Source organism: Phyllostomus discolor, chromosome 7, assembly GCF_004126475.2.
Source record: "Phyllostomus discolor isolate MPI-MPIP mPhyDis1 chromosome 7, mPhyDis1.pri.v3, whole genome shotgun sequence".
Lineage (NCBI taxonomy): Eukaryota > Metazoa > Chordata > Mammalia > Chiroptera > Phyllostomidae > Phyllostomus > Phyllostomus discolor.
Genome location: NC_040909.2, coordinates 3,519,655 through 3,546,709, shown reverse-complemented (window position 1 = coordinate 3,546,709; position 27,055 = coordinate 3,519,655). Strand labels below are relative to the sequence as shown.

The 27,055-nt window shown below is 42.2% G+C and overlaps 1 protein-coding gene across 3 annotated transcripts in view; it reads right to left on the bottom strand.

Annotated features, from left to right (window-relative positions):
• Nucleotides 1-27,055, bottom strand: part of DCAF1 (DDB1 and CUL4 associated factor 1) — a 53,860-nt gene that overhangs the window by 21,332 nt on the left and 5,473 nt on the right. For 2 of the 3 annotated variants that reach the window (XM_028518105.2, XM_036030274.1), the window contains exons 2-13: nucleotides 24,709-24,826; nucleotides 19,647-19,723; nucleotides 17,273-17,346; nucleotides 14,907-15,020; nucleotides 11,468-11,605; nucleotides 9,920-10,432; nucleotides 9,502-9,603; nucleotides 6,894-7,052; nucleotides 5,492-5,671; nucleotides 4,552-4,761; nucleotides 3,710-3,879; nucleotides 121-245 (exon numbers count right to left, since the gene is read on the bottom strand). In XM_028518105.2, coding sequence (XP_028373906.1) covers nucleotides 121-245; nucleotides 3,710-3,879; nucleotides 4,552-4,761; nucleotides 5,492-5,671; nucleotides 6,894-7,052; nucleotides 9,502-9,603; nucleotides 9,920-10,432; nucleotides 11,468-11,605; nucleotides 14,907-15,020; nucleotides 17,273-17,346; nucleotides 19,647-19,723; nucleotides 24,709-24,818 — 1,972 coding nt within the window. In that variant the 5' untranslated portion in view covers nucleotides 24,819-24,826. Of the gene's footprint in view, nucleotides 1-120; nucleotides 246-3,709; nucleotides 3,880-4,551; nucleotides 4,762-5,491; nucleotides 5,672-6,893; nucleotides 7,053-9,501; nucleotides 9,604-9,919; nucleotides 10,433-11,467; nucleotides 11,606-14,906; nucleotides 15,021-17,272; nucleotides 17,347-19,646; nucleotides 19,724-24,708; nucleotides 24,827-25,957; nucleotides 26,008-27,055 lie in introns of all 3 variants that reach the window. The other variant, XM_036030273.1, reaches the window with a different exon arrangement.

Sequence of the window (27,055 nt, the reverse complement as noted above, 5' to 3'; positions counted from 1 at the left end):
GCACCCTCCTCCACTACCTTCCACGCTTACCACTTAGGTCAGATCAGTAACCACAACCAGGCTGGCAAAGGAAAACCAACCCGGACCAAACAAGGACAAAGACGACAAGGTGCGACTCACCGACGGTGGAGACCGTGGAGCCGGCCTCATCCAACACGTCCACCGGCTCGGCCAACTGGAGCTGGATCTTTGGCACGACGGTGAGAATGGCCAGGACGTCCAGGGCAAAGCGCACAGTGTCGTTCCTGGGCAGGAAGGAGAATGAATCAAAGGAGAACAGGGTACAGCCACAAGAAACAACACATTAAAAAAGAAAAAAGAGAGAGAGAGAGAGAGGAATGGATCAGAACCACCACCTGTGTGACTCTGTCCCCAGCCACAATATAAAGAGGATTTGTAAGTCGCTGTGACATCCCTTGCAAAAAAGCATGGGGGTGGAATTTTCGCCTATCAAACTGCTGAGATTAAAAACAAAGGATAATCCCCAATGCTGGCAGAGATGAATGCTCTCAAACTGCTGGTGGGGGTAGAAATGATCAATAAGGCACTATTTTTAGAGAATAATCCAGAACTATGAAGCAAGATTCTTAAAATGTTCATAATCTTTAGCCCAGAAATTTCACCCCTTGGAAACTGTCCTAAGGAAATAATTAGACATACAAACCAGTATCTACCTATTCAGATGCCCATTATCAAATCATTTAAAACAGCAAAAGAATTAGAAAATCCACCTGGACAACAGGAATACATGTGCTAGACGTGATATACTCATATGATAAACTTCTGCAGGTGCCGACAGTGCTTTTCAAAGAGCTGTTATTAAAGGACGAGGGAAAGGCTCAAAATACAACATTCGTGAAGTAAAATTAGGTATAAAATTTAAAGTGTGACAATACCATCAAGGACAGGCAAGAAAACAGAGAAACAAAAACTCCCATACACTGCTAACGGGAGAAGAAAACAGCCCTTTCCCAAGCCCTCTGGTACGAGGCAATGAAGATGACCTGCAGACACCCTGCCACCCAGCTTGTGCACAGCCTCTGGAGACTCCAAAAGGAGGTTCACCGAACCATTCCTTTCGTAGCAAAAAAATTTTAAAAAAAACCCAGAACGAACATTAAACATCCATCAAGAGAACAGACTGTAGATGGAAATACAAGAGTTCAAATAAAGATCAACATGTATAAATCTCAAAAGCATAAAGGAGAAAAAGAATCTGAAAAAGACGCATACAAGATAATATTGATGTAACTTAAAAGCAGACAAAAGAGAACTATATTATTGTTTATGTATACACACAAATGTAGAGTAAAAACATATGAGTGGAGAGAATGCACTCCAAATTCAGGAGACGGGGCACTCGGGGTGGGGGGGCAGGCAGAAAACGTAAAGGAACTCGGAGAGAAGAAAACTCAGCAACATGCCAGCCCTGGGTACGGAGTGGTTATATGATTCTCCATACCTGTCTATATTTTTAAATATTTCATAAAATGGGTGAATATAAAGCCCTGGCTGGCGTAGCTCAGTGGATTGAGCGTGGGCTGGGAACCAAAGTGTCCCAGGTTCGATTCCCAGCCAGGGTACATTCCTGGGTTGCAGGCCATAACCCCCAGCAACCGCACATTGATGTCTGTCTGTCTGTCTGTCTGTCTCTCTCTTTCTCTCTCTCCTTCTCCCTCCCTCCTTTCCCTCTCTAAAAATAAATAAATAAAATCTTTAAAAAAAATGGGTGAATATAATAAAATACTACAATTTCAATTATGTACATTTACATACATTATAGAAAAAAGACTGAAGAAATTAACAATGGCTAAGAACAATTTTCTTTTCTCTTTATATAAGGTTTTATATGTTCTAAGCAGAACCAAGTATTTAATCTTGTTAAACCTTTAAAAGACATATTCTAAACATATTTATATTTTCTTAATCCATATAAAGATTTACCACAATCCAAAATGTATTTACGATCGTCATCTTTTGAGCTTTCATCACCTCTTAAGCAAAGTTCTCAAAGTAAATAAAATAACCTGCTTTAATACCCTAGAACGGTGGTTCTCAAAGTGTAGTCAGGGAACCTTTGGGGGTCTGGGGCCCTTTCAGAAGAACCTGTGATATAAACTGTCTCCACAGCAGCAGTAAGATATTACTCCCTTCCCCACTCTTGGGGTCTCACAAGTGAGTGTGCACCGGGACTTTCCGGAGGCCGCCACCATGTGTGACGTCACAGGGGACTGAATACAGAAGCAAATAGGAGACATCAAGCTAGACATTTGTATTTATTTTTTTATATTTCTTTATTTTCAGAGAGCGGGGAAGGGAGGGAGAAAGAGAGGGAGAGAAACATCAACATGGTCGCCTCTTGTGTGCCCCCTACTAGGGACCTGGCCCACAGCCCAGGCATGTGCCCTGACTGGGAATCGAACCTGCAACCCTTTGGTTCACAGGTCAGCACACCATCCATTGAGCCATACCAGCCAGGGCAAGCCAGGCATTTTTAAAACTTGCTGAAGTCACCTGGTTTTATTTTGGGAATTTTTCATTAATTCATAAATAAATTCATAAATAATTTCATATTTTCTCAATTTTAATTTCTAATATGGTACCACTAGATATAACACAAAAACAAAGAAGACTCTTTGGGGTTCTCAATAATTTTGAATACGGTACAGTGGTCCTAAAATCAAAAAATATGAAAACGACTGTTCCAAAAGTATCCCCTAGATTTAAAATCCTGGTATTTGGCAAACAAGCTATTTGCACCATAAATAAGATGCTTGTGTCCTTATGGCAATGGATGGACGGGGAATGTCGAGAACCATTATATATACAAGCTTCGTTTTGTTTTCTCTTCAGGCTCTATCTTTTCCAAAATACAGTTTTAAGTCTTTTTCCACCTCCTCCTACAGAACCCACCCACCTCCTGACCCTATCAGCTGTCCTCTCTCAGCCTCATCCTGCTCCACTATGACTGCTTCTAAACTGGATTGTGAAAAATCACAACAAAAGCAAAAAATATGGTTTTCTACAAAGATAAAATAAGCACGACCCCTGCCTATATGCAGTATTTATTTTTAATTATTTTTTAAATCCTCATCTGAGGATATATTTAGTGATTAGAGAGAACGGGAAAAACACCAATCAGCTGCCTCCCATACACACCCCAATCGGGGACTGAACCTGCAACCCAGGTACCTGCCCCGACCAAGGATCAAACTGTAAACTTTTTGGTGTATGGGAGAGTGCTTCAACCAACTGCGCCACCGGGTGCAGTTTAATCACCAAGACCATAAATACAAACACTCTGTAAATTAAAAATGATAATGTCATGTGCTCTGGCCAGGTGGCTCAGTTGGTTGGACCGTTCTGTACACCAAAAGGCTGCAGGTTCAATTCCCGGTCAGGGCACATACTTAGGTTGTGGGTTCAATCCCTGGTTGGGACGTGTACAGGAGGCAACCAGTAGGTGTTTCTCTCTCTCGCTCTCCCTTGCTGTCTCTAAAATTAATAAACACATCCTCGGGTGAGAGTTAAAAAAATGACTACATCTTCTTCTTTAAAAATAAGTAATATCATACTTAAATTTAGTTCCTCAGACTAAAATTTCAGTAAGTTCACCAAATGTCTGTTAAGCACACGCTACATGCAAACCAGTATCAAGTTCAGCAGAAAGCAGAATCTAATTTCATTTGAAACCTCTCGCTGGTCCCACCTTGCATAGTAGGTCTTCCAATTGCAGGCAATAGAAATAAGCTGCAACAGGAGTTGGACACAAGAGAGTTTGAGGAAGACTTCGGCAGGCTCCCAGTAGAGCTGTGCTGGGCCGTACTCTATCAAAAACTCCATCATCTCCACAATCTGTTCGTGAGTGTAGGAACATGCCTGGAAGGAGAGACGTGACCTTGAAGTACTCCATCAGCTGCCCGCGGCCTCCTCCTCAGTGGCCAACAGTTTTAACAGCAAAGCTAAGTAATAACAGCTTTCAAATTCCACAATCCTTCAGTCAATAGCCCACAAGTGAAAAAATAAATATATGCTTAATATTTCATTTATAACTGGACTCATAATACATTCTGTCCACAAAGGTAACAGAGTGTTCAATTTGTTAGTGCACATATAAATTTCACAGCTTAAGAAGAAAAAGAAGCACCATGTAAAACAATGGGTTTCTTTTACTTGTGATTTTTAAAACATGTGGATATTAATCTTCATCCCAAAACACATCAAAAATGAGAAAAGTGGAGTTAGAGATGCGCCCTTTCAGATTAGAAATTTCACACAAGTGGGGTATCTACTACTTCTCATAAAAGACAGCCCTATGACATACACTTCAGTTCAAGTTTTAATTCTAGAAAAGTAGCAAATCCACAACTGGGAGTAAAATGAACCCTTGAAATCCACGTGCTACATCCATCCCCAGGGATTCTGCCTCTGCACACGACAAGTATGACCCAGGAATGTGCATCCTGCAGTGACCCCACTGATCCGAATGCGAGCCTCAGGGCTGCCACCGCTCCGTGTTCACAACAGTCCCCGTTAGTCCAGTCCTCTCACCTTGTATGGGGGTTGAGGGTGGACGAGGATACCGCCTTCAGTCCTCTGAAGTGACTGCTTCACTTGCTCCAACTTAATGGCCAGGTGAGCCTCAAAGTATTTGCGCAAGGCCATGCAGGTGTGTTTCCCAGTTTGGCGGCTAGCAAATATTTCGTCGTCGCTCAGAAGTGCACCCTGATCTTCCAAATTTAGAATTTCCAAAGTACTGATCTGTTAAGAAAAAAGCAAAAGAATGGGAGAAAAACAGGAGGGGAGGGGGAAGACAGTAAATAGGAAGAGAAAAGTTAAAGGAGGAAGAAGATTTCAGTAAACTTTTATGTTCAACAAGACTGACAAACAACCAAGTACATCTGTCTATACATGCTAAGAGTAGCCATAGGAAAGCAAAACATTAAAGCCATATTGAAAAAGTACAGTCTGGCCCTGGCTGCTGTGGCTCCGTGGACTGAGCGCCAGCCTGGGAACCAAAGGGTCCCCAGTGGATTCCCAGTCAGGGCACGAGCTTGGGCTGCAGGCCAGGTACCCAGTGGGGGGCATGTGAGAGGCAACCACACACTGATGTTTCTCTCCCTATCTCCTTCCCCCTCTCTCTAAAAAAATTAATAAATAGAATCTTTTAAAAAAACTATAGTTTTCAATCCATTTAAAAACATACAGGCAGAAAACCTACTGCTTTTAGAAAGATCAAGATTATCACCAACAATTTCCCTTGTAAGATGACTAAACCCAAGTCCTGTCTGCAATGGCACAGACTGACTCCTCCACGCACTTCAGCGGAAGAGAAACCTGTGACGGGGTGGGGGCAGGGGGGGATTTCATCTGCAAAGACAGACAGCAGACTTCCTCCAGTAAGAAGCTTCCTCTCCTCGGGCTGCTGAAGGGCAGCCACGAGCTGAAGGACCCCCAGTCCGAGCAAAGAGAAGCCACTGAAGAACCGCACCAGGTTCACCAGCCGACGAAGACCGTCGTAGCGGTCAAAGAGCTCCAGCACGGCCCGGAAGGAGAAGCAGATCGAGAAGAACATGGTAGCATGGCAGCATCCTGAGGCATGAGAGCACTCCATTAACCACAGGGTATAATTCACCACGTCAGACAGAACATTGTGGGGATGCATGCACACCTGCAAAATATAAAAACAAAGCAGTTTTCAATTTTGGGGGTAGAGAAACCTTTGAAGGACAAAACATTCAACAGCGTCAATAGATACTTTTGCACCATACAACGACCATTCCTGCTCAAGTCATTCTGAGTTTAAAGCTTAAGTCACAATTTAAACAATTTACTCCAAACTTGAGAACCTACATTTAGATAGATATTTAAGTTCAACCTATACTTACTACTAAACTTTGCAAACATTTATATCCCTCAATGCTCATAATGTTCTGGTACATAGGTATTTGGATTCCCACTTAACAGATGAGGAAGAGGCTCAAAGGTAGGGGACACTCAGGTCTACACCTCACCGACTCATTCACCCACATTTTTGGGGGCAGGCACGGATTTCTAAAGCACCGCCCAGGTATGCGTGATACTTTTTCTCTACCTTAGCAGTAACTGCTTTTGTACACACACACACAGATGAGGTTACTATTCTCAAAAGACTATATACCCTTGTATAATGTTGACCTCAAGAGGAAAAAAAGTTAAAATTAGAGCATTACCTTATTATTAGTACATATGCAAAGATAAATAAAGACATGGCCCCAAAAGAATTTACCAACTTCACTCTACCAAAAAAGCTACAACACACAGGACATTAGAAAATTGTTTCAGACATAGAAATGACAAGAGACTCCCCTAGGGTGTCTGGGAACCCATTACTTTTCAAATGTACAATCCACTTATACTTTTCGAAAATGAGTAAATAAAAATGCCTAAACTAGAAAAACAAGAGAACCAGACTAGGAGCCTATGGGGCCCAGAGAACAACGAAAATGGTTTTATTATCTGTACTACAAACTATTTGTTAATACACACAAAGCATCATCTGTTGTTTTTACAATAAATTGACTAAAAAAATGCAAAATACCGCTTCACTGAGAGACATCTGAAAAGAGCCGGAAGACTAATCTTAGTGCAACAGAATGGTAAAACTAAGGAAAACTCCCAGACCCCGATCCATCTTGCCTCCCCATTCCCATAAAGTCAGGAAAGAAAGAACCTTTCCTAAACAATTTTACATTTCTAGAAAACTTTGTAAAGACCAAACATTCAGGCTTCTTGCTTCTTTCATTAAAATTTACTCCAACTATTCACTTGTTCTCATCCAGAAGTTGTTCTGTGTTATCAGACTGCGCCCTCACCCAACCCCATTTCCATACACCGGAAGGAGCTAGACTTACTCTTTCCATGGCATCCTGGTTGTAGGACAGGTAATACAAGCACATGGACACACCAGTTGCAGCCATAGAGGGACGAGGAATTTCCAGTAATTTCTGTACTCCACCATGTGCAACAAATTCAGTGGCAAACTTGTTATGGAGCAGGAGAGATGCTAGGTGCTAAACAAAGGACACACATTACCATGGAACAATCTGGGACAGCGATTTTCAACCAGTAATTTTTAAAACATGCAATACCTATTTATCTAGTCAGGGGCACTGACCTCTTTTTCCTTAAATTGTCAAATAAAAAAATGACAACAACCAATTCAACAACAGCTGTCCAGTGTAAATGAATCAAAATTGTCTACTTTTGTCAGATTAGCAAAAACATATTTTTGATAGGCCGCAGATTTTAGTAATTAGGTTATATGTGTCATGAGATGAAAAAGGTTGAAAAGCTGAAAATCACTGATTTAGAAAAATCATATGATCAATTCACAAAATATTAAATCAAGCTGCTAAATATAAGGAATTCCCTGAAATAGAAAACTACTGCTTCATGAAAGAAAAACCAATAGTGCTCTAGGGAAACAAATTTTTTTTATCTGATTCTACAACATTCCCTTTCATCACAAAACATTTTCAATGTAAAAAACAAGAAGTGAATAATACTGCTGTATTTTAAAATATTAAGTAATAACATAATCCTACAACATTTTATTATTACATAGCTCCCTGAGGATTTTGTTAATCTTTCCACTTTAATCCCTGTAACATAATCAGCTCTAAGTTCTATCTAGCTGTGGTTCAGTCACTGACTCATCATCCAATCAAACCTGAAGCTCTGCTTTCATTTACAATCTTCAGCAAATTATCAAAGTACTAGGTTTTCAGAACTCATCAGAATGCACTTTAAACAGACGTTTAAGGTTTACAGACTTAAAGAGTTCTGCGGTTGTCCTATCCAGTTCCCACTGGCCTTCCTGAAGGACCCTATCCTCCGGGCAATGTTAAGGGCAGGCAGCACAACGCAACCATCCAGGCCGACGCGGAGGGTCCTCGGGGGAGGGCTAGAGCTCCCCATCCTGTTTCTCAGGCCAAGGTGTCTTCTGGGTGGTGATGCAGGCACAAGGCACAGACAAGACAACACGGATTTACAATGACATGATCTGACGCCTGTGCAGATCTCGCCAAGATCAGTGGCAAACAACAACAGACATGTACGCTCTTTACAAGACTTTCCACCACCCACACTCAGACTAACTCTCACAGTAATTCGAATCCCTGCCCTCTACACTCTCATGCTTCTTGTGTTACACGCCCCTCTACCACACTTCCACCCAGTCCTTCCCCTGAAAAGCAGCTGAACCACGTATGGTTCCGCTCCAACACTTAGGCCGCTGCATGGGCTTTTTCTCACCCACTACCGTGAGGTGGAGCTGCAGTGCCAGGACAGGTAAGTGGGGGGACAGGGAGCAAGCAGGTTCAACCTTCATCGAGAACCTTAATTCTGTCTGGCTCAACACAGCCTATAACTTGGCTTTGCTGCTGGTTACGAGACTAATACTAATTAAAACTAAGTTAAAAATGCAGCGTATTATCACAGAAAGTTCTACTGGACAGTAAAGCTCTGTACATCAAGAATGAAGTTGTAATTTTAAAGACCCAGAAAGAGCATCATCTCTTTTTCAGAGGTCTTTTCTGGAAACTACTACTTCTCAGAACAAATCACTCCCTCCTCTGTGCCCCACAGTTTTTTTCACAAATTCTGTAATATCAAAAAGAAATCATAAGTTTATAGGCCTCTCGCAACCAAACCATAAAGAACAGAGTCAGTTTATTTATTTAATACTGTAAACATCACAGGATGGCACTTTGTTCACTAGTTACATGTTGAGTGTGAGAACTATATGACAACCCTAACATTATCATTCAGGCAATTACCATGACAGGTGTGGACTTAACAGACGAACCTTAACCTGCCTTCCCACAGTTAGCCCCTCTGCAGCCTAGAAAATCACTTACTTTACTGAATTCGGGTCTACCATTATTCTTTATTCATTTTCTAGTTTATATTCTGTTCACCCTGGATCATCTATCAACATACAATACACAGTTTAAAAAATCAGAGAAAAGAAGTGTTACTGGCTGCCAGAGGGAACATCTAAAAGGCAGCGAAGATACTATGCACAGTTTTCCCTTCCTCTTCAGCGATGGTAACTGAGGCCGTCCCTCGGTCTAGTCCAATTTCCACCTTAACACGCGGTCCTCTAAGACTGACCCCTAGATTTCTGGGGAGGCACTTGGTAAGCCTCATTTCTCCTATCTAAACAAGAATTTTCATAAAGGACACATGGACAATAACAAGGGGGGGAGGAAATGGGAGGGATGTGGGGAGGGCTGGGGGATGGGCTGAGATGGGGGTAAAAGGCAGAAAACTACTTGAACTATTAAAATATTAAAAAATGGGGAGGAAAAGTAATTTTTCATTTGTTCCTCTTTTGACACATCTGACAAGAGAAAGCCCTGAGTGATAAAAACCTGGAGATACTACACACCAAAACACACAGGATCACCCACTGTGTCAGTAAGATGTTCCGTCACCAAATATTTTTAGGAACTGTACCTTGAGGGCCTCAAACGTAAGCAGCACGTCATTAGTCTGTTTCAGGTCAATATAGAACATCATCAACTCCCGTGATCCCAGCTGCATGAATATGGGCAGTAACTGAAATAAAGACCAGAAACAAGTCTTAACGTCTGGCTTTGTTTTCACCTATTTCCAGTTCCATTATGAAGACCGAAGACTGAAGAAACAAGGTCCTGTTCCCTACCTCCGTTATGAAGAGAAACATACGAGCACACTCTGATCGAACAGGCCTTATCAGAAGTGACCTGTGTAAGAGTTTGCCAGCTTGGGACAAAGACTTTTTTGTAGTAGAGTGAAGACACATCCGTGTATAAAATGCCACCACAAAGTACACAGAAATAACCGTGACAATCCCAAAGCGTGGACAGCACTGCACCCTTCCCAGCACGCTTACCTCCTGATACTCCCCCAGGGGGGTCAAGTACTGCAGGATGAGCCGCTGTTCAATGGCAGGAGTCATGGGGTACAGGGTGTAGTTGGTGCCGATCACCCAGGGGGACATTTCTGACCAGCTGCTGTTGGACAGCTCCACAAACATGCGATCTGGGTCAGAGGACGAGAAACCCAACTTCTGCTTGGCTTTCCTGAAGTTCTCTCTGTCACCCTGTTTTGCTGACTTGTTCTTCCTCAAGCCTCCTTCCTCAGGTTTTGTTGCCGAGTTCACTCTGCTGCTGGTCTTGTGGCCCGAATCGAGGTGGAAGGAGATCTCCATGTCTCCGGAGGCTTCCTCCTGCACGCCGTCCACGACATCCACGGCCATGTCCCCGTAGTCCATGTCCACGGCCTCCTCGTCCAGAGGCAACAGGGGCTCCGAGGAGAGCTTCCGTGGGCTGGGGCGCTTGCTTTCCTGCCGCAAAGCCACTTCCTGAAGCTGCAGCTCCCGCAGTCTTCGAAGTACTATTGCTACCTGCCGACGAGCATCGAAATAAAAGGGGTTGTCTCTTTCGCATCTTAATTTAAATGACTGTTAATGAATCATTTTTATTCCCACTTTCAGAGAACTAGATATCCGTTCAGTTATTCCAATGTCTGGTAACAGTAAAGACTTAATAAATATGTTAACTTGATTCCTACAGTTTGATGAAATAAGCAACAGCTAAATTTTGTCTCATTCCCCATAAAACTTTCCAGACCAGAAGACGTGCACTTGAACCACTGACAGCTGATCTCTCAGGATCAAGCTGGACTGGATGGACCATTACAGCTCAGGAGGAAGACACTAAATACATTCACAATTTTTTAAAGTGTTTTTAAAAATCAAATGTGAAGTTTCTCAAACTTGTAGCAGTTACAAGTTATATTATGTCAGATACCGTCATCTACATTATACATATTACTTAATCTGTTTTTCAAGTTCACCATTTATTCTTTACTTTTCCTTTTAAGTATTTATTTTGGGGGCCAACCCTAAAATGTGGTACTGTGCTTAGTTTAAAAAAGAGAGAGGGGTTTTATCAGCAACTTACTCTGTAGGGAGAACAAGGAATGCTGGGTGACTATGTGATAAGCAAAATAAAATGCTCCGGTTTCAGTGGTGCGCCTGCAGCTGTCCGCTGGAAAACTCTGTCAATTGTTCAACTTTGTTCTATGTTTTATTTTAAAATGTCATTGTCCAAATGTTGGGGAGGGAAAAGAAACGGTACTATTCTTTATCTGGTATAAACTACCATGATCCTTGACAAGATGAAAAATAGCATTTTCAAGTTACCAAAAAAAGTAAAATTAAGCTTTCTCTTATGAAAAGTAAGCTTGAAATGTTGAAATTACAGGCACACTCCAGTACAATGTAATAAATAAGATCTATCTATTCAAGTTCAGGTAGCAAGAAGAAACTTGTGATTATTCTCCCATCTGACGCAAAAATCGATTTTTTTAAAAGCCAGTGTTCAAACCACTGAGCCACACCAGCCGGGGCCAAAAACCATTCTGACATCGCCCTTACCAGCTGTGAATTTTCATCCCTGTAGTTGGCAGCAATGTCCTGGTTTTCCATAGCACCTCCCAGCAGTCCAGTGGAATACGTCCTCAATGGCTGATCAGCCTCTCGGGCCCATTTGAAAAGATTTTCAACAATTCCTTCCTATAGAAAAGGAAATAAAACAGTATCAATACAATTTAGGGGAAAAAAACTATTTTCATAATTAAAGATATAAGCAAAGATTCCAATCTTATAAAAAATGTAATAAAGTATGTTAATGTTGGTGATTAAATGTAAAAATGTAAATAACAAGTGTCTAATAGTATATGTTTAGTTAAGTATCTGTGCATGTGAAATACAATCCTATTTAGCCGTTAAAACTCGAGGCGGGGAGGGGCAGAGGGGGAGAGAGAGAGAAACACCGATTTGCTGTGGCACTTATTTACCCCCTCACTGGTTGATTTGTCTGTATGTGCCCTGACCAAGGTGGAACCCACAACCTTGGCGGATCAAGACGACTCTCCAACCAACTGAGCTACTGGCCAGGGCCAACAATATTTTCTTTTAAACTTTGTGCCTTTTATATCTTTTTTTAAAGATTTTATTTATTTATTTTTAGAAAGGGGAAGGGGAGGAAAAGGAGAGAGCTAAACACTGATGTGTGAGAGAAACACTGACCAGCTGTCTGTTGCGCGCCCCCAGCAGGAGTTCTGGCCCGCAGCCCAGGCATGTGCCCGGACCAGGACCGGAACCAGCAACCTTCTGATTTGTGGGACCACGCCCCACCCACTAAGCCAGTCAGGAGCTCTTTTCTAGGGTCATGGAACCATTCTCCTATATATTTCCAAACATATTAAAAATTTTTTAAAGATTTTATTTATTTATTTTTAGAGAAAAAAGGGAGGGAGAAAGAGAGAGAGAGAGAGAGAAACATCAATGTGCGGTTGCTGGGGGCCATGGCCTGCAACCCAGGTATGTGGCCTGACTGGGAATTGAACCTGTGACACTGGTTCGCAGCCCGCCCTCAATCCACTGAGCTATGCTAGCCAGGCATATTAAATTTTTTTTTAAATTAACACTGAAAAGTATATAAAAATTGTTTTAAAATACTTATTAACATGGAAATATATTAAATATTAGTGTCTTTTATTGTTCCTGCTTTCTAAACACTAAGAAATACTAACTCCAACTATCCCCTTCCAACTACAAATTACCCGGAAATTTTGTCTCCCTGTTACCCTCCAAAATTGTTTACATTGGTCAATATTTCTTCAAGTGTTCTGAAGACAGTTCCTACTATTAGCTGGCCTCTGTTACTGCTGTGGTGAAGTTCGCTCTGTTCGACTATTTGCAGGAATCTTTTTCAGTCTGGTTGCTTTTAGGATCTCACTGTCTTTGGTCTTCTTCATTGGGCTTCCTAAATCTGAGTGGTTGTGTCTTTCATTTATTTGTGAAATCTTAGCCTCATCTCTCTGAATATTGCTTCTCACTTACTATTCTAGTCTCTCCTGAATGAGAGTCTCTCTTCTCCTGAAACTCCTTTCAGATACATGTTGAACTTTCTAATTCTCGTCTCCACGTCTCAACTTCTTTCACACTTTTCAACTCTTATCTCTAGAAACCTCATTACTGGTTATCCTAGTATATCTTCTGGTTTATTAATTCTCTTCCGCTGGGTCTAAACATCCCTCTAACTCATCAATTAAGCTTTTAAATTCAGTAACTGTAATTCGTATTTCCAGTTCTTTGGTTTATTTTCCAAATGGGTATTCTTCCCCATCATCTTGAACTTGTTTTTAGAGTTCTAATTCCTTAGTTTACACCCAATAATTTTTAACCACTTTTAAGTGTACAATTCAGTGAGAGTAAGTACATTCATAATGTGTAACCATCACACCTACTTCCAGAAAGTCTTCATTATCTCAAACAGAAACTCCGTGCCCCACTTCCGATAACGGGCAGAACCGAAGATCGGTGACAGAACAGAGGGGCTGAGCGACACCGTGACCCAACCACACGTAACAGAGCTCGAGAGCGCTCACCGGCAAGCGTGGAATACACAGCCTCCCAAAGTGCACGTGCCACATTTTTCCAGGACAGACCATTTGTTAGTCCATAAAACAAGTGTTAATAAATTTTGGAAGACTAAACTCTTACAAAGAAACTTCACCAAATACAATGGAAAATCAACAAGCCAAGGAAAACTGGAAAATTCATATGTGGAAATTAAACAACACTCTTTCTCTCTCTTTTTAATTAATCTATCCTCACCCGAGGACAGAAGGGGAGAGGGAGGGGGAGAAACATCAATGTGAGAGAGAAACGTCGACTGGTTGCTCCCAAATGGGGACTGAACCCGCAACCTAGGCCTGTGCTCTGATTGGGAATCAACCTAGAGACCTTCAGTTCACAGGACGACGCTCCAGCCAGGCCACACTAGCCAGGGCTGAGCGCCACTCTTAAAACCACCAATGGGTCAAAGAAGGAATCTCAAGAGAAAACGGAAACTACCCTAAGAGGAATGAAAACAAAAAACACAACATGCTAACGTCTATGGAATTCAGCAAAAGCAGTGCTGAGAGGGAAATTTATGGCTGCAAATATACAGACTTAAAAGAGAAAGACCTCAAATCAATAATCTAACTGTACACTTTCAGAAACTAAAAAATGAGTAAATAAAATCCAAAGCTAGCAGAAATAAAGAAATAATAAAGGTTAGAGTTAAGATAAACAAAACAGTGAATAAGAAATGTAGAAAATTGCCCTGGCTGGTGTGGCTCAGTGGATTGAGCACCAGCCTGTGGACCAGAGAGTCAGTGGTTTAATTCCCAGTCAGGGCACATGCCTGGGTTGCAGGTCAGGTCCCCAGTAGGGGGCGCACAAGAGGCAACCACACCTTGACCTGTCTCTCCCTTTCTCCCTCCATGCCCCTCATCTATAAATAAATAAATATAAATAAATAATATTTTTTAAAAAGGTAGAAAATTAATGAAACCAAAAGTTGTTTCTTTGAAAAGACCCATAAAATTGACAAACCTTTAATTAGACTGATGAAGAAAAAAACAAATTACTAGAATCAAAAATGAAAGATGAGACATTACTACCAGTTTTACAGAAATAAAAATAAACACTTATGGATTCACTTTAAAATATTTTTTACAGAAATATAAATTTTTTTGGTGTCCTGCAATGGTAGCTAATTGAAGATTTTAATATACAATACTGAAAATTACAGCATTAATTACAATGTTATTCTCTGAAATACTTTATGTGGCATGCAAGCAGCAGATACTTATTAAAAGAGTTATTTTTAAATTTTTCTGTCTTTTCAATTTTTTCCATTTCTTTAACATATTTTACTATTATGGTAAGAAAAAACTCTAAATTACTGTAACAAAGACAAATCGACATATCACCACTCAGTTAAAAAAATAAGATGATGACTTTTCTTCCCAGTAAGCACCTTTTCTTGAAAGACCACCGCGGTCTCCAGGCCGGGCATGATGTCCAGCAGGAGTCTGCAGGCCGCCGTGTTCAGGGGGGGCTCCCGGCTCGTCATCACGTACGCATTCACCAGCTGCGAAGAAAAGAGGAAATACGTTTTGTGTGAAACACAATCCTGTCAAATTACAAAAGTCTAATAAATCCTTCATACATTCTGTTTGCCTAAGAGGTACTAAAGAAGACTGTACCTAACAATTACTAATTAGACCTTTAATTATTATAAACAGTTGTAACCCTGCTGAGCCACGATAACATCACATGCAGCTGTAAAGCCAAATCCCCCAACTCAGCAACCGTAGAATCTAAAGCTCAAGGGTGCCACAAAGAAACCCCCCTTCCATGTTCACATATTTTTTTTCAGAAAGACAAAGCGAGGAAAGATAAACCCCCACCAGATTCTTGACAGTAGTTACGAAAAACTGAATTTTGTATTTTATGTAAATAAATGTATTGATAAAACTTTTCTTTGGGTACTCATTAGATATTTACTGAATCTCTACTACTAAGTGGCACTGTATTCTGTGCTGGGTATATAACAACAAATACAACAGTCCCACTGTCAAAGGGTTCATAATCCAGCAGAGGTGACAGCTGGGAAAGTAAGTATCACAAGTCCCGGATGCTCGAGAGGCCCGCAGGAGGCCACACGACCCCTGTAGAGGACTCACAGGGGGCTTTCAAGAGGAAAGGATTCCAAGCCAGAACAGAATGAGCAAGCAGAAGCAGCCAAGCGGCAGTGGGGAGGAGAGAGGGTCCACAGGGCGAGAACTAAAAATTGAGAAAACAGCCCTGGCTGGTGTGGCTCAGTGGACTGAGCACCAGCCTGCTAACCGAAAGGTCACTGGTTTGAGTCCCAGGCAGGGCACATGCCTGGGTTATGGGCTGTGGGGGTGTAGGAGAGGCAGCCGATGCATGTTTCTCTCACACATCCATGTTTCCCTCCCTCCCATCCTTTCTCTCTAGAAATGAATAAGTAAAATCTTAAAAATAAAAATCAAGAGAACAAAAGTCAGAGACAAATTGGTTATATACACCAACCTAAAAAATTTAAGATTTATCTTAAGGGCAACAGAAAACCACTAGTGGATGCAAGAGGGTGCCATGATAACTTCTTGCATTTTAGAAAGATTTCTGGGCTGTGAAGTGAAGAATGGTTTGAGGCAGGACAAACAAGAGAAACCAGTTAAGAGGCTGTGAAATAACCACGTAAGAGATGGTAGTGGCTAAACCTTGGGCTGGCAACAAGGGCAGGAAGAACTGGAAAGGTCTGTGAAGGTTAAAGGGGAGGAACAATAAGACTATTGAATGAGGGAGTTTGGAGGAATAAAAGGTAACTTCTAGCTAGCTAGACAAGGACACTATCGCTGAGCTAGAGAACAAGAGAAACAGACTGTGGAGCAAACAATTAGACACATGGAATTCAAGGTGCCCGTGGGGAAGACCCAGATGGGCATGTCTGGGAAGCAGCTGGAAGGGATCTGAAGCTGAGAAGGTACACTGGTGACAGAGAAATAAATTGGGAGTGCAATACAGATGATAATAACAGCTGATATTTACTGAGCCCTTGTGAACCAGGTTCTGTGCTAAGCACTATTCATGCTTAATTTTATTCAAGGATTACAAAAACAATGTAAGGTAGGAACTATCATCCTCTATCTTATAGATTAGAAAAATAAAGTCTGGAAAGCTTAAGTTACCTAAAGATCAAACTGTCAGTGAATGGTGGAGCTGCATTTAAACTCAAAATGTGGATTCCCCCCACCCCCCGCCAACCTGCCAAAGCTCACGCCCTCAAGCATTATGCCACTCCGCCTCCAAAAACAGCCACATGCCACTGAACAATTACTGTGTTTAGGAGATGTGAGTGAGGGGTGTGTGTGTGCACATGTGAACCCCCCCATTCACTCCGCCCCAGCCCTGAGTTGGGAAGGCACCTCTCTCCCACTCCCCGCGCCCAACGCACACGCCGAAGCATCAGCGCGGAGTTGTGCTGCAGACATCGCTCCGATCCCCTGCCGAGGAGCCTCAGAGGCCTCCTACACGCCCAAACTCAGAACCATCTTGCCCCGAGACAAGCACGGATGCCTCTGGGGTCCTCGGCAATATTCAACTGAAGAAAGCACACACCTTGAGAAAACACCTTGGACTCTGATAAGAAGTAAGTCCGTGATTACTCTTATTTCACTGAACCAATACCAAATTCAAAAATCTACCCACTCCATTCCCCCTCCGTCAAGGCCTCAGGAGAAGGCAAACTATTTGCACACAACAGCGGGGCGGGGCGTCTGCTGCTGACAGCCGGAGAGCAGTAAGAGGCAGGCCTACCGCGTTCATGAAATCGTCGTTCTTGAAGAGGATCCTCAGCAGGTGGCCCAGCATGCACTCTGGGTCCGCTCGGCCTGCCCAAAGAGAAGGGGGACAGACAAAGAATGAGTGAGTCACTGCAGCCTAGCAACTTACACCTCTATGAAAGCACCCGGTTGTCACAAATACTACCAGAATACCACTAAAACACCAGCAAAAAGAAATAGAAACAAAGACGATATTCTCTGGATAAATTAAGATTTCTTAAGAAACATTCTTTAAAATGAGAAGTGACAATATAACAACCTTCTGAGACACTACTCTCTCACCTCCCTACCCCCTAGGACACTGCCTGTGTAGCAATGCTGAACTAAATAAGTGAGCACTACGCCCGGACCAGCACCGTAAAATGTGTGCCATGTCTACAAATGCATACAAAAGAATCAGAAAGGAACCTAAAACAAAGAAAATCCCTAACTTCCCAGCCTCAAAAAGGTAGGAAGCACAACTTTTTTTAGATGGGTGGCTTAGAAAAGACCGACCACAGGCTCAATCTCCCTTGCAACCACAATGCCAACAGCAGCACACCCGTACTGACATCCCAGGCCGGGATGAGTGGGTGCGGGATCCCGCTAAGCAATCACCAACGCTTAAGATACAGTAACCTTGGCGTTCATTTCCAAGCTCCCAGAGAAAGAGAAGAGACCAGGGACCCAGGATCTGCTTAACACACAGCCTAACGGTAAAAGAGTGCGTTAGTGGTTGGGAGAATTTTGGGCTTGTTTTTAAAACAGATATCATTTTATTTAATTTTCATTTCAAAACAGAGTGGAAAGTTTAGTCAAAGGATAAAGGAAAGATGTAAGCTGCTGATACGAAGTGTTTCTCAACCTGTAATTAGCATCCCCAAGTAATTCATAAAAAGTTAGAGAACAGTATCATAAAAACAAATGAGGACCTAAGATTACCAACTTTTTATGTTTAGAAATAATGAAACTAAGGCCTTTACATTTATTAATATAAATAATGCCTAATGACAAATATTGCTTAACATAAGAGGTAGGGAGGGAAAAAACAGTCTTTAAATTTCTCCTGAGAAAAGGCACACCCTCTGTCTCTCTCTCCTCCCCCTTTACCATGTCACCTTTTCCACGGCAGCGTCCCTGAGCACGATCATCTCTCTCAGTTCCTTTCGTAATGCCGTATACTAACTAAAATTCTCATTTCACATTCACTGTCGTACTTCCTCATGCTCTGACTGCCTTACTGAAAATGTGGGTAAGCTCTGGCTGGTGTGCCTCAGTGGATTGAGTGCCGGCCTGTGAACTGAAAAGTCACCGGTTCAATTCCCAGTCAGGGCACGTGCCTGGGTTGTGCGCCAGGTCCCCAGTGGGGGGCGTGTGAGAGGCAACCAACTGATGTATCTATCTCACGTCAATGTTTCTCTCCCTCTTTCTCCCTCCCTTCCCCCTCTCTAAAAATAAATAAAATCTTTTTTTTAAGTGGGTTAAGTAGGTGAATAGTCCTCTGAAGTCACAAGGGGGGATGTCCAGGGCAAGGGCAGCAGACAACATCACATGAACAACTGGACACTCAATCTGAAATGCCGAAGTTACATCTGAGAACAAATGTCTACGAAACAGAAATAAATCCTGGAATGTTCAGGTGGATATACAATGTTATTATTTTCATCAAAGAACTGCTCTGGCGTTTGAGAAAGTTACGTGCAGCGTGAGCCCAGACAAGACTTAAGCTCTGCCCACCTGGTGGGTAGCCCGCCTCGGAGAGAACACGCGGTGGCAGTCTCAAGTCCCATACTGTTCCGTGGGACAGCCAACCCCATGCCAAAGAGGCTGGGCTGCCATGACTCTACTTCAGTCAGCCCAGAATAAAACCGATTAGCATGGAACGGCATGCTTTAGCTGCCGAGACACTAAGGCAGACATCAAAGAGCCTGCTTATCATTCAAGGCTCCCAGTGCAGATGAGCACCGTCACCAGAAGCAAGACACTGCGCACACTCTGGCCGCATCTCCCCGGTGAAAGAAGAGTCATCACCGTCAGGGAGATGCAGGCGCAGCACCTTTCGGCGTGAGAGTCGGAAGAGAAAGAATTTTTCTTTTTAAGTCTTTGTAATCACACCAAACGAGTCGATAAGGTCATGCCTATATAATTTAGTTCCTTTAAGTTAATTATGTTCTATTTGACCTGTAAATAATTACATATTATTTCCATTTTTCCAGAAATATATTTTTCCTCACTGCTCCCTTCTTCAACAACGTTTTAACAAATGTTAGGTCTTAAAACTTAGCATAAAATATGCTATTTCAATTGAGAAATATTTTCAATTAAGTACAAGAAAATCAGAGTTAGGCTTAAGAGAACACAGGTCTCACCAGGATGTCGATCATCGAATGGGTCTGGATCCCCCTTACGATATTCTTCGGTTTCTTTCTCAATCAATTCGGACATCCTAGCACAAAGGGAAGACAGGCTGTCAACTCAAGGCAAGTGTATAACGACATGTGCCACACCACCTGTAACAGTCCATCCAACAGTCAAAGTGCAGAACAGAAGCAAAAAGGAGAAACAGGGTATTTTCCTGATGAACAGAAATCAAAGCCACCACCTCATAAAACAATTTCTACTCCCAAAATCATTCTTCTCCCCCCTTTCCTGTCTCAAAAAATAGTACTACCATCCCCTCAGAAGCCAAAAACCTAGGAGTCATTGCTAAAACCTTCCTTTTCTTCCCATCCCCCACAGCAATTCTTATTAGCTCTACCCACAGAGTATCTCTGACTTCAACCATTCTCTAAATCCTGATCATTCCTACCCTCGTCCAGACCACCAACTTCAACTGCCTGGACTACTAGCAGTAGCCTTTTGGCTGGTCTCCGTGCTCTTCTGCTTCCACGCCTGACCAGCTTTCAATGACGTACCACAATAACTGAATTAAGTCCAAGTACCAGCATGGCTTACAATAATCTAGATTCTGCCTACATTTCTGACCACTTCTACTCCTCCCACCCCCTTTCACGAAGCTTCATTAACATGGCCTTCTCTGCTCTTCAAAGAGTCCAGGTTCATGACTGCTCCAGGTCCTCTCTATGAGCAGTCACCTCAGCCCACAGCGTTCTCCCACCACGCAAGCTTCCGCCGGGCTCCCGGGCAGCCCCGCGTGGTTCTCTTCCTCACTGTGGAGTCGTTCTGCCTATACCAGAATGGAATCCATGTACTCTCTCTACATGTGGCTACTTTCACTCAGCGTATTTTGAGTCATCCACGTTGTTCCATGTATCCATAGTTCCCTTTTATGCATACATTCTTTTTCAAACAAGAAAAATTACCTTCAGACTAGCCAAAGCAAGACTGAGATTTTCATCTATTATAATGACGATCAAATACAAGGCTGTCCCACTCTCCAATATTTAGCATGTTGTCCTAACTCAAACTCTCCTATATGCTTTCTTTCCACAAAACCGTACTTCCTAGTCTTAAAGGTTAAACTCCCTGCAAAAATTCTTACCAACTCTAGTATATTTTTCCCCATCAAGCCTCAGAATTATTTCCACTTTTTCTAACTTTCCCTCTAAATTCTGAAAATTATCTTTGCCATAAAGGGCAATTACACAAAATATATTTAAAATTATGTGAGTTCTGCTAGTATCTCCAGTTGAAACTAAACAATATGGCACAGCAGAACTTTAAAGCACAGATTCTGGAGCCAGGTGGCCAGGGTTCAAATCTTCAACTAACTACGTGTCAAGTTACGTACTTAGCCTGGCTGTGCCTCATCTGTAAAATGACAGTAACGGCACCTCCTCCCTCAGGTTAGATTAACATATGCACTCTGCCTGGAACAAAGCCTGGCATGTGAGAGCTATTTAGATGTTGTAAACAAACAGAAAAACAATTTAAGGTAGATATTGACTGGGGTAAGGCAGGAAGGAGCCTTCTGGAAGTGCTACACAAGTTCCATAATTTGATCTGGGTGATGGTTTTACAAGTAAAAAAATCCATCAAGTAGCCCTGACTGGAGGAGCTGAGCTGGTTCGGCACTGTCTGCAACCTGAAAGGTCGCCAGTTCGATTACTGGTCAGGGCATATGCCTGGGTTGCAGGTTCGATCCCCAGCTGGGGTACAAGAGGCAACAATTGATGTTTCTTTCCCTCGCTTTCTTCCTCCCTTTCCCTCTCTCTAAAAAAGAATATTTTTTTTAAAAAATGCATCAAGCAGAATTCTTTATGGTATATAAATTATATTTCAGTAATGTTAAAAAGAAAAACCCCAAAGAACCTGGATTAAGCTCACACAGCTTGGCCCAATTGCCCATCCCTTTGCACAGAATCAAGTCAAAGGACTGATATAACAAGTAGCGTATATAATAAAAATCAATTAAAGTTATAAACAGTTGTATTATGGTTTTTTAGAAAAACTGCCAAAAAAATCATTTAAAAAAATACTGATCAATAAGAGGGGGTAGGCCTGAAATTCATTCGCTTCTCATAGAATATACCGAATACCCAAACCTGCATGCAGCCAGTTGGGGGCGGGGGGTGGACCATCAGGTACCTCAGGAAAGACCCAGTGAACTAATGGGCCCACAACATTAGTTCGTGGCCCAGAGGCTGACGGCAGCTGCCCCTACCTAAAATACACTGCACTCTGATTTCATCCTGTCCCCTGAATTCCCCTCTTCCCTCCAAGATCTTCTTAGGACCCTGCTCCACACACGTTTACCTTCAGTTCCTGCCTTGTAGTCAGCCTCCGCTCCCGCAGGGCCCACTTCCTCGCTGCCCCAAAAACGTGCCCCAGTCCCTTCTCTCCCCAACACCTTTTTGGTCACATTCTTTGCATTTTATAGAAAATCTGTTTCCCTGCTTTTCATCAAGCTATACTCTTTCAAATTTCTGTTCCAAGGAAACTTGACTTCATCTTGTGTTGGAAAGCCCACTGGAACTGGAGTTAAAACTCAGGATTCGAACCTCAGATTGCCACTGTGTGGCTCTGTAGTCTTTTGCAAGTAGATCCGAGGATGGCTTTCTTGTAACACTGTAATTCTTAGTGACACTTTTAGTAACACACAAGGAAGCTGAGATTCACAGAAGTGTCTCAGACAGTTCTAACACACAAAAGGTCCTCAAATATTAGCTGAGTGAATAAAAGAAGTTGACTCATTAAAGTTATTTCCATTCTCATAACCTCTACAGTATTTATGTACCACACTGCCAGATTTAGCAGTTCATTACATATTATTTTGAACTATTTTGCACTGTTTCTTATCCATTAGTTGCTTCTCACAGTTACCTCCTTGAAGACAGGGCCCCCTCCATTTCAGGCCCCTGCTGAACAACTTAGCACAGTGTCCAAGATGATGGTCAAATACGATAAATGTGAAGCAGCCTTGAAAATAAAACATCTGGGCCTTTTCAGCACATGTTTGATAAATATTTTCTGAGCAATTAAGCGAATCTACCGCTAACACGACCCCCACTTACGATTCCTCCTTTCACAGTTACGTCAATGATCCACACGTTAACCGCACGGTACTCAGGTTCTTTAACTCACTGTGGCTGCACTCCAAGTACCTTGTGATCAGCTCTGCATCTCCAATGCCTCTACAAATTAAAGCCCACTTCCCACCAGTCAACAACTATGTCCTTAAAGCAAGAAAGAACTATTTTCACATGTTCCCCATGTATCAAGGGCCGTTATGGACAAAAGCATTTATCCCTGTTTAAATTTTCATAAAATCAGTCTTCTTTATACCTAAAGAAGAGACCACTGCATAAACAAAAAGCTCTTTTCACTACTATGATACCAAAAATTAAATATTAAAGATTCCCATGTTCTACTGACCTCCTGTCTAGAAAAAAAATATATAAGCATCCCCCTCCCCAGCCTTTATTTTTCATTTTCTCTCCTTCTTAATACATTCATCCAATAAAATTCTGTCCCACACAGTTTACTCTGTACTAGGCAGTAGACAAATCATTGTCTGAGGAGATGCCAATAAAAAGGTGTAGCACCTACCTTCAAAAAGCACAATTTAGTAAGGAGACAAATATAAAAAGATAGTACAATGTGGCAAGAGATAAAATGGGAGGAAATTATTGTGTGTGTGTGTAAATAACAGGAGTATTAAAAATACAATTCTTTAAAGGAATGCCAAACCTGCGTAGGGACATCAGAGTCAGAGGAGTTTTAAACTGTTTCTGAAAGAACTGGGGCGTGCCAGGGAACATGCCAAGGAAAGGCATTTCAGGCCAACGAACCGGCAGGGGTAAAGGCACGCAGACATTAGAAAAGGTGGCCCTGTTCTTACTGAAGGAAACCAGCGCTATGAGGCAGAAAAGGGAGGTGGGCGTCAGATCATAAGTGGTCTCACAGGCCACTCCAAAAAGTTTGCATTTCATTCCATGGGAAAAAGGGAGCCAAGAGGAGGTATTTTTGTGTATGGAGAGACGAATCTTCCAGCAAAGGGGAGGGCGTATGTGAGGAGGGCAAACTGGACACAAGAGGCGACGCACACGCCTCACAGGCCAGTCAGGAACTGATCGGTGCCTCGTGAAGGAAGCCGTAGTGGGGCCAGGACCGAGGAAGGAGCAGACTCCTTAGGGCTTGGTGACTCAACTGTGCTGGCAGAGGAACACGCTAAGGAGGGTGGTTTTCCGGGTTTTAGTTTAAAGTCATTTCCGCCAAGGCAGGGAACCAGCCGTGAATAAGGGAAGAGGTAGGATGAAGATGAGCAGCTCCATTCTGGGCATGGTGCGTGTTTTAGGTGTCTATACAACAGCCAGGTACAAATGTGTGAAACAAACAGCTGAGAATGAACCTGAAATGTTTAAAAAGAGGGGTCTGAAGTAGAAATAGAGATCTGAAAGTTAACACAGGAATAATGTTTTAAATCACGGACAGAGATGAAACTATCTAGGTGGAGCATTTAGGGTGAAGGCAGAAGAGAACCACAAACAAAGCCCTGGACCTGAAACACAGACAAAAGAACCTACCAAGGAGAATGAGGACAAAGGGCCTAAGAGGAAAGGTGAGAAAGTTAAAGACCTTCAAGAAGTAAGCAGATAAGGAGATAAAGACTAGTTCTGGGGGGGGGGGGGGGGGGGGGGGATGTAGAATTCACAGGGAGGGTGAAATGTCCCTGTACTATTCTCCAAGGTTTCCTTCTTTAAAAGTAATGTTGCCCTCACTGGTGTGGCTCAGTGGGTTGGGCGTCGTCTGCAAACCGAAAGGTCACCTGTTCAATTCCCTGGCAGGACACAAGCTGGGTGGCAGGCCAGGTCCCTAGTTAGGGGCCTGCAAAAGGCAATCAATCGTCATTTCTCTCCCACATCAATGTTTCCCTCCCTCTTTCTCCCCCTTTCTCCCTGTCTCTAAAAGTAAATAAAGTCTTTAAAAAAAAAAAAGAGCAATTTTTTTAAAAAACGTAAGTGGTCATACCTGGTAAGGATAGGTACCATGTCCTGCCCACTGCCATGTTCCTTTTCCCACTGCTCTAGCAGGGTAGTGAGCTCAGCTTTGGAGTCCACATGCACCGCTACCGTCGTCATGGCTTGGCCTAAGGAAGCAAAGAACAGTAACAGTGACAATCAAAGAAAAAAACCTGACATACTTCCTACAAAGAGAAAAGTGAGGGGAAAAAAAAGGGATGAACAAGTATAGGAAATAATTAAAAGCAAGACCAAAACTTCCCCCTTGGGCCCTGGAGTAGTCTTTATCTGTAGTGCAGTGAGCAGCCCAGGACTGGGAGCCTGGATGTCTGCCACGACCAGCAAGTCCTGTCATCTCTCTCCCCTCAGTTTACAGGCGGGGAAACAGAACGAAACCATGGTTCTTAAACTTCCTAGGCTCAGGAAACCCCTTTGAGAATCAGACAAAAGCTATGGTCCCTTTTACCCCGCAAAAGTGCATATAACCCTACATACTATATATAAAATAACACCAGGTCTAGATCTCTGAGCTCCAAAACTCTGAGGATATATTTTTTAAAAAATACAAATTGTGGCAAAAGCAACTCCCCAAAATATTTTGCTCTTGTTTGTTTTTGTTTGTTTTTATCCTTACCCGAGCACATTTTTTCATTGCTTTTTAGAGAGAAAGGGAGAGCCACATAGATGCAAGACAGCAGTATCAACCAGTTGCCTCTAGTAGGTGCCCAGACTAGGAACCAAACCCGCAACCTAGGTATATGCCTTGACCAGGAATTGAACCTGCAAATTTTCAGCTGCAGGACGACACTCCAACCAACTGAATCACAACGGCCAGGGCTACTTTGCTCTTTTACCTAAGTCTTTGGGCTAAAGTTCGGCGAAAGATAGGCACTTTCCAGGTTAAGTCTTAAGAAAGTGAAAGTTGGGAAGGAGTATCATAAGCCTATTTGTCCTCCAGGCTTCCTCCCTCTCTCCCAGCTGATTTCCCGGGAGGAGTTGTTGCTGGGTTTTCGTGGTCAGCCCAGGGGGGACACAAGGACGGGGAGCTGAGATGGGCTTTGGAGGAGCCCATGATACATACATACCCTGGGAAGAGAGGTTTATAAGGAGCTCCAAAAGGAATAAATGAGACCCGAATGTTTAAAAATAGTTTATAGATCAAGTTATTTGCCAAAGTAGCTTTACAATCAAAATGTCAGATCCTGCCACCCAAAATGTTATTTTCACTGAAACAGCAACCGTTCCGATGAGTTTCACACCAGAAAGGGATTACCAGGTGCTCTAGGATTATTCACTCTTCTAAAGATACCTACCATAAGACCAAAAGAAGCATGTAAATGTATTTAAAATGCAAACATTTGCATCTTAATAAAGTAGAAGCAATTCTAGTCATAGTGAATTATGTCACCTGATTTACCCATAACTCCAAAAGAGAACAAACAGTTCCCAAAACAAAAATGATTAAAATTAAAAGGCTTTTCTGAAAAAAATGAATCTACATTTTTGGACTTTCTAACATGCATTTTTTAAATAACGTTCTTATTTGGAGTAATTTTAGATTTACAAAAAGTTGCAAAGATAGTAAAATCCCCATATACCCTTCACCCAGTTCATTTCCCCCCAATGTTAGCATCCTATTTTGTGATGGTATAGTGTCAAAATTAAGAAACCCAACATTGGGAAATTATTAACTAGACTCCAGACTTGATTCAGATTTCACCCGTTTTCCCACTCATGTTCCTTCTCCATTCCAAGATCTCATCTAAATGCAAATACACTGCATTTAGCTGTCATTTCTCGAGCGTCCACTGGTCAATGACACTTCTTGAATTTTTCCTTGTTTTTCATGACCTTAACAATCTTGAGAAGTACAGCCAGGTTGGGTGGGTGGAGCAAAGCAATAATTTAACCAAACATTTACAGAAATTAACATCAATCCTCAAATTCTCCCCAAAAAATAGAAGAGGAGCCAGCATTTTTTCCTGATTTACCCTATGAACACCATCACACACATACCAAAGCCAGATAAAACATCACAAGAAAACTAAAGACCAATATACTTTATGAATATAGGTGCAAACATTCTCAACAAATACTAGCAAGTTGAATACAACAGCAGCATATAAAGAGGATTATATATCATAACCAAACCAAGTGGGATTTTTTCCAGAAATGCAAGGATGGTTCAACACATGAAAATCAATTAACATAATACACACACGTTAAGAGAATGAAGGGAAAAAAACCATGATCATCTGATTCACTGAGAGAGAAGCAGCAGCTGACAAAATCCAACGCCCTTTGTATAAAAACAAACTGGGAACAGAAGAGAACTTCCTCAACGTGGCAACGGGCGC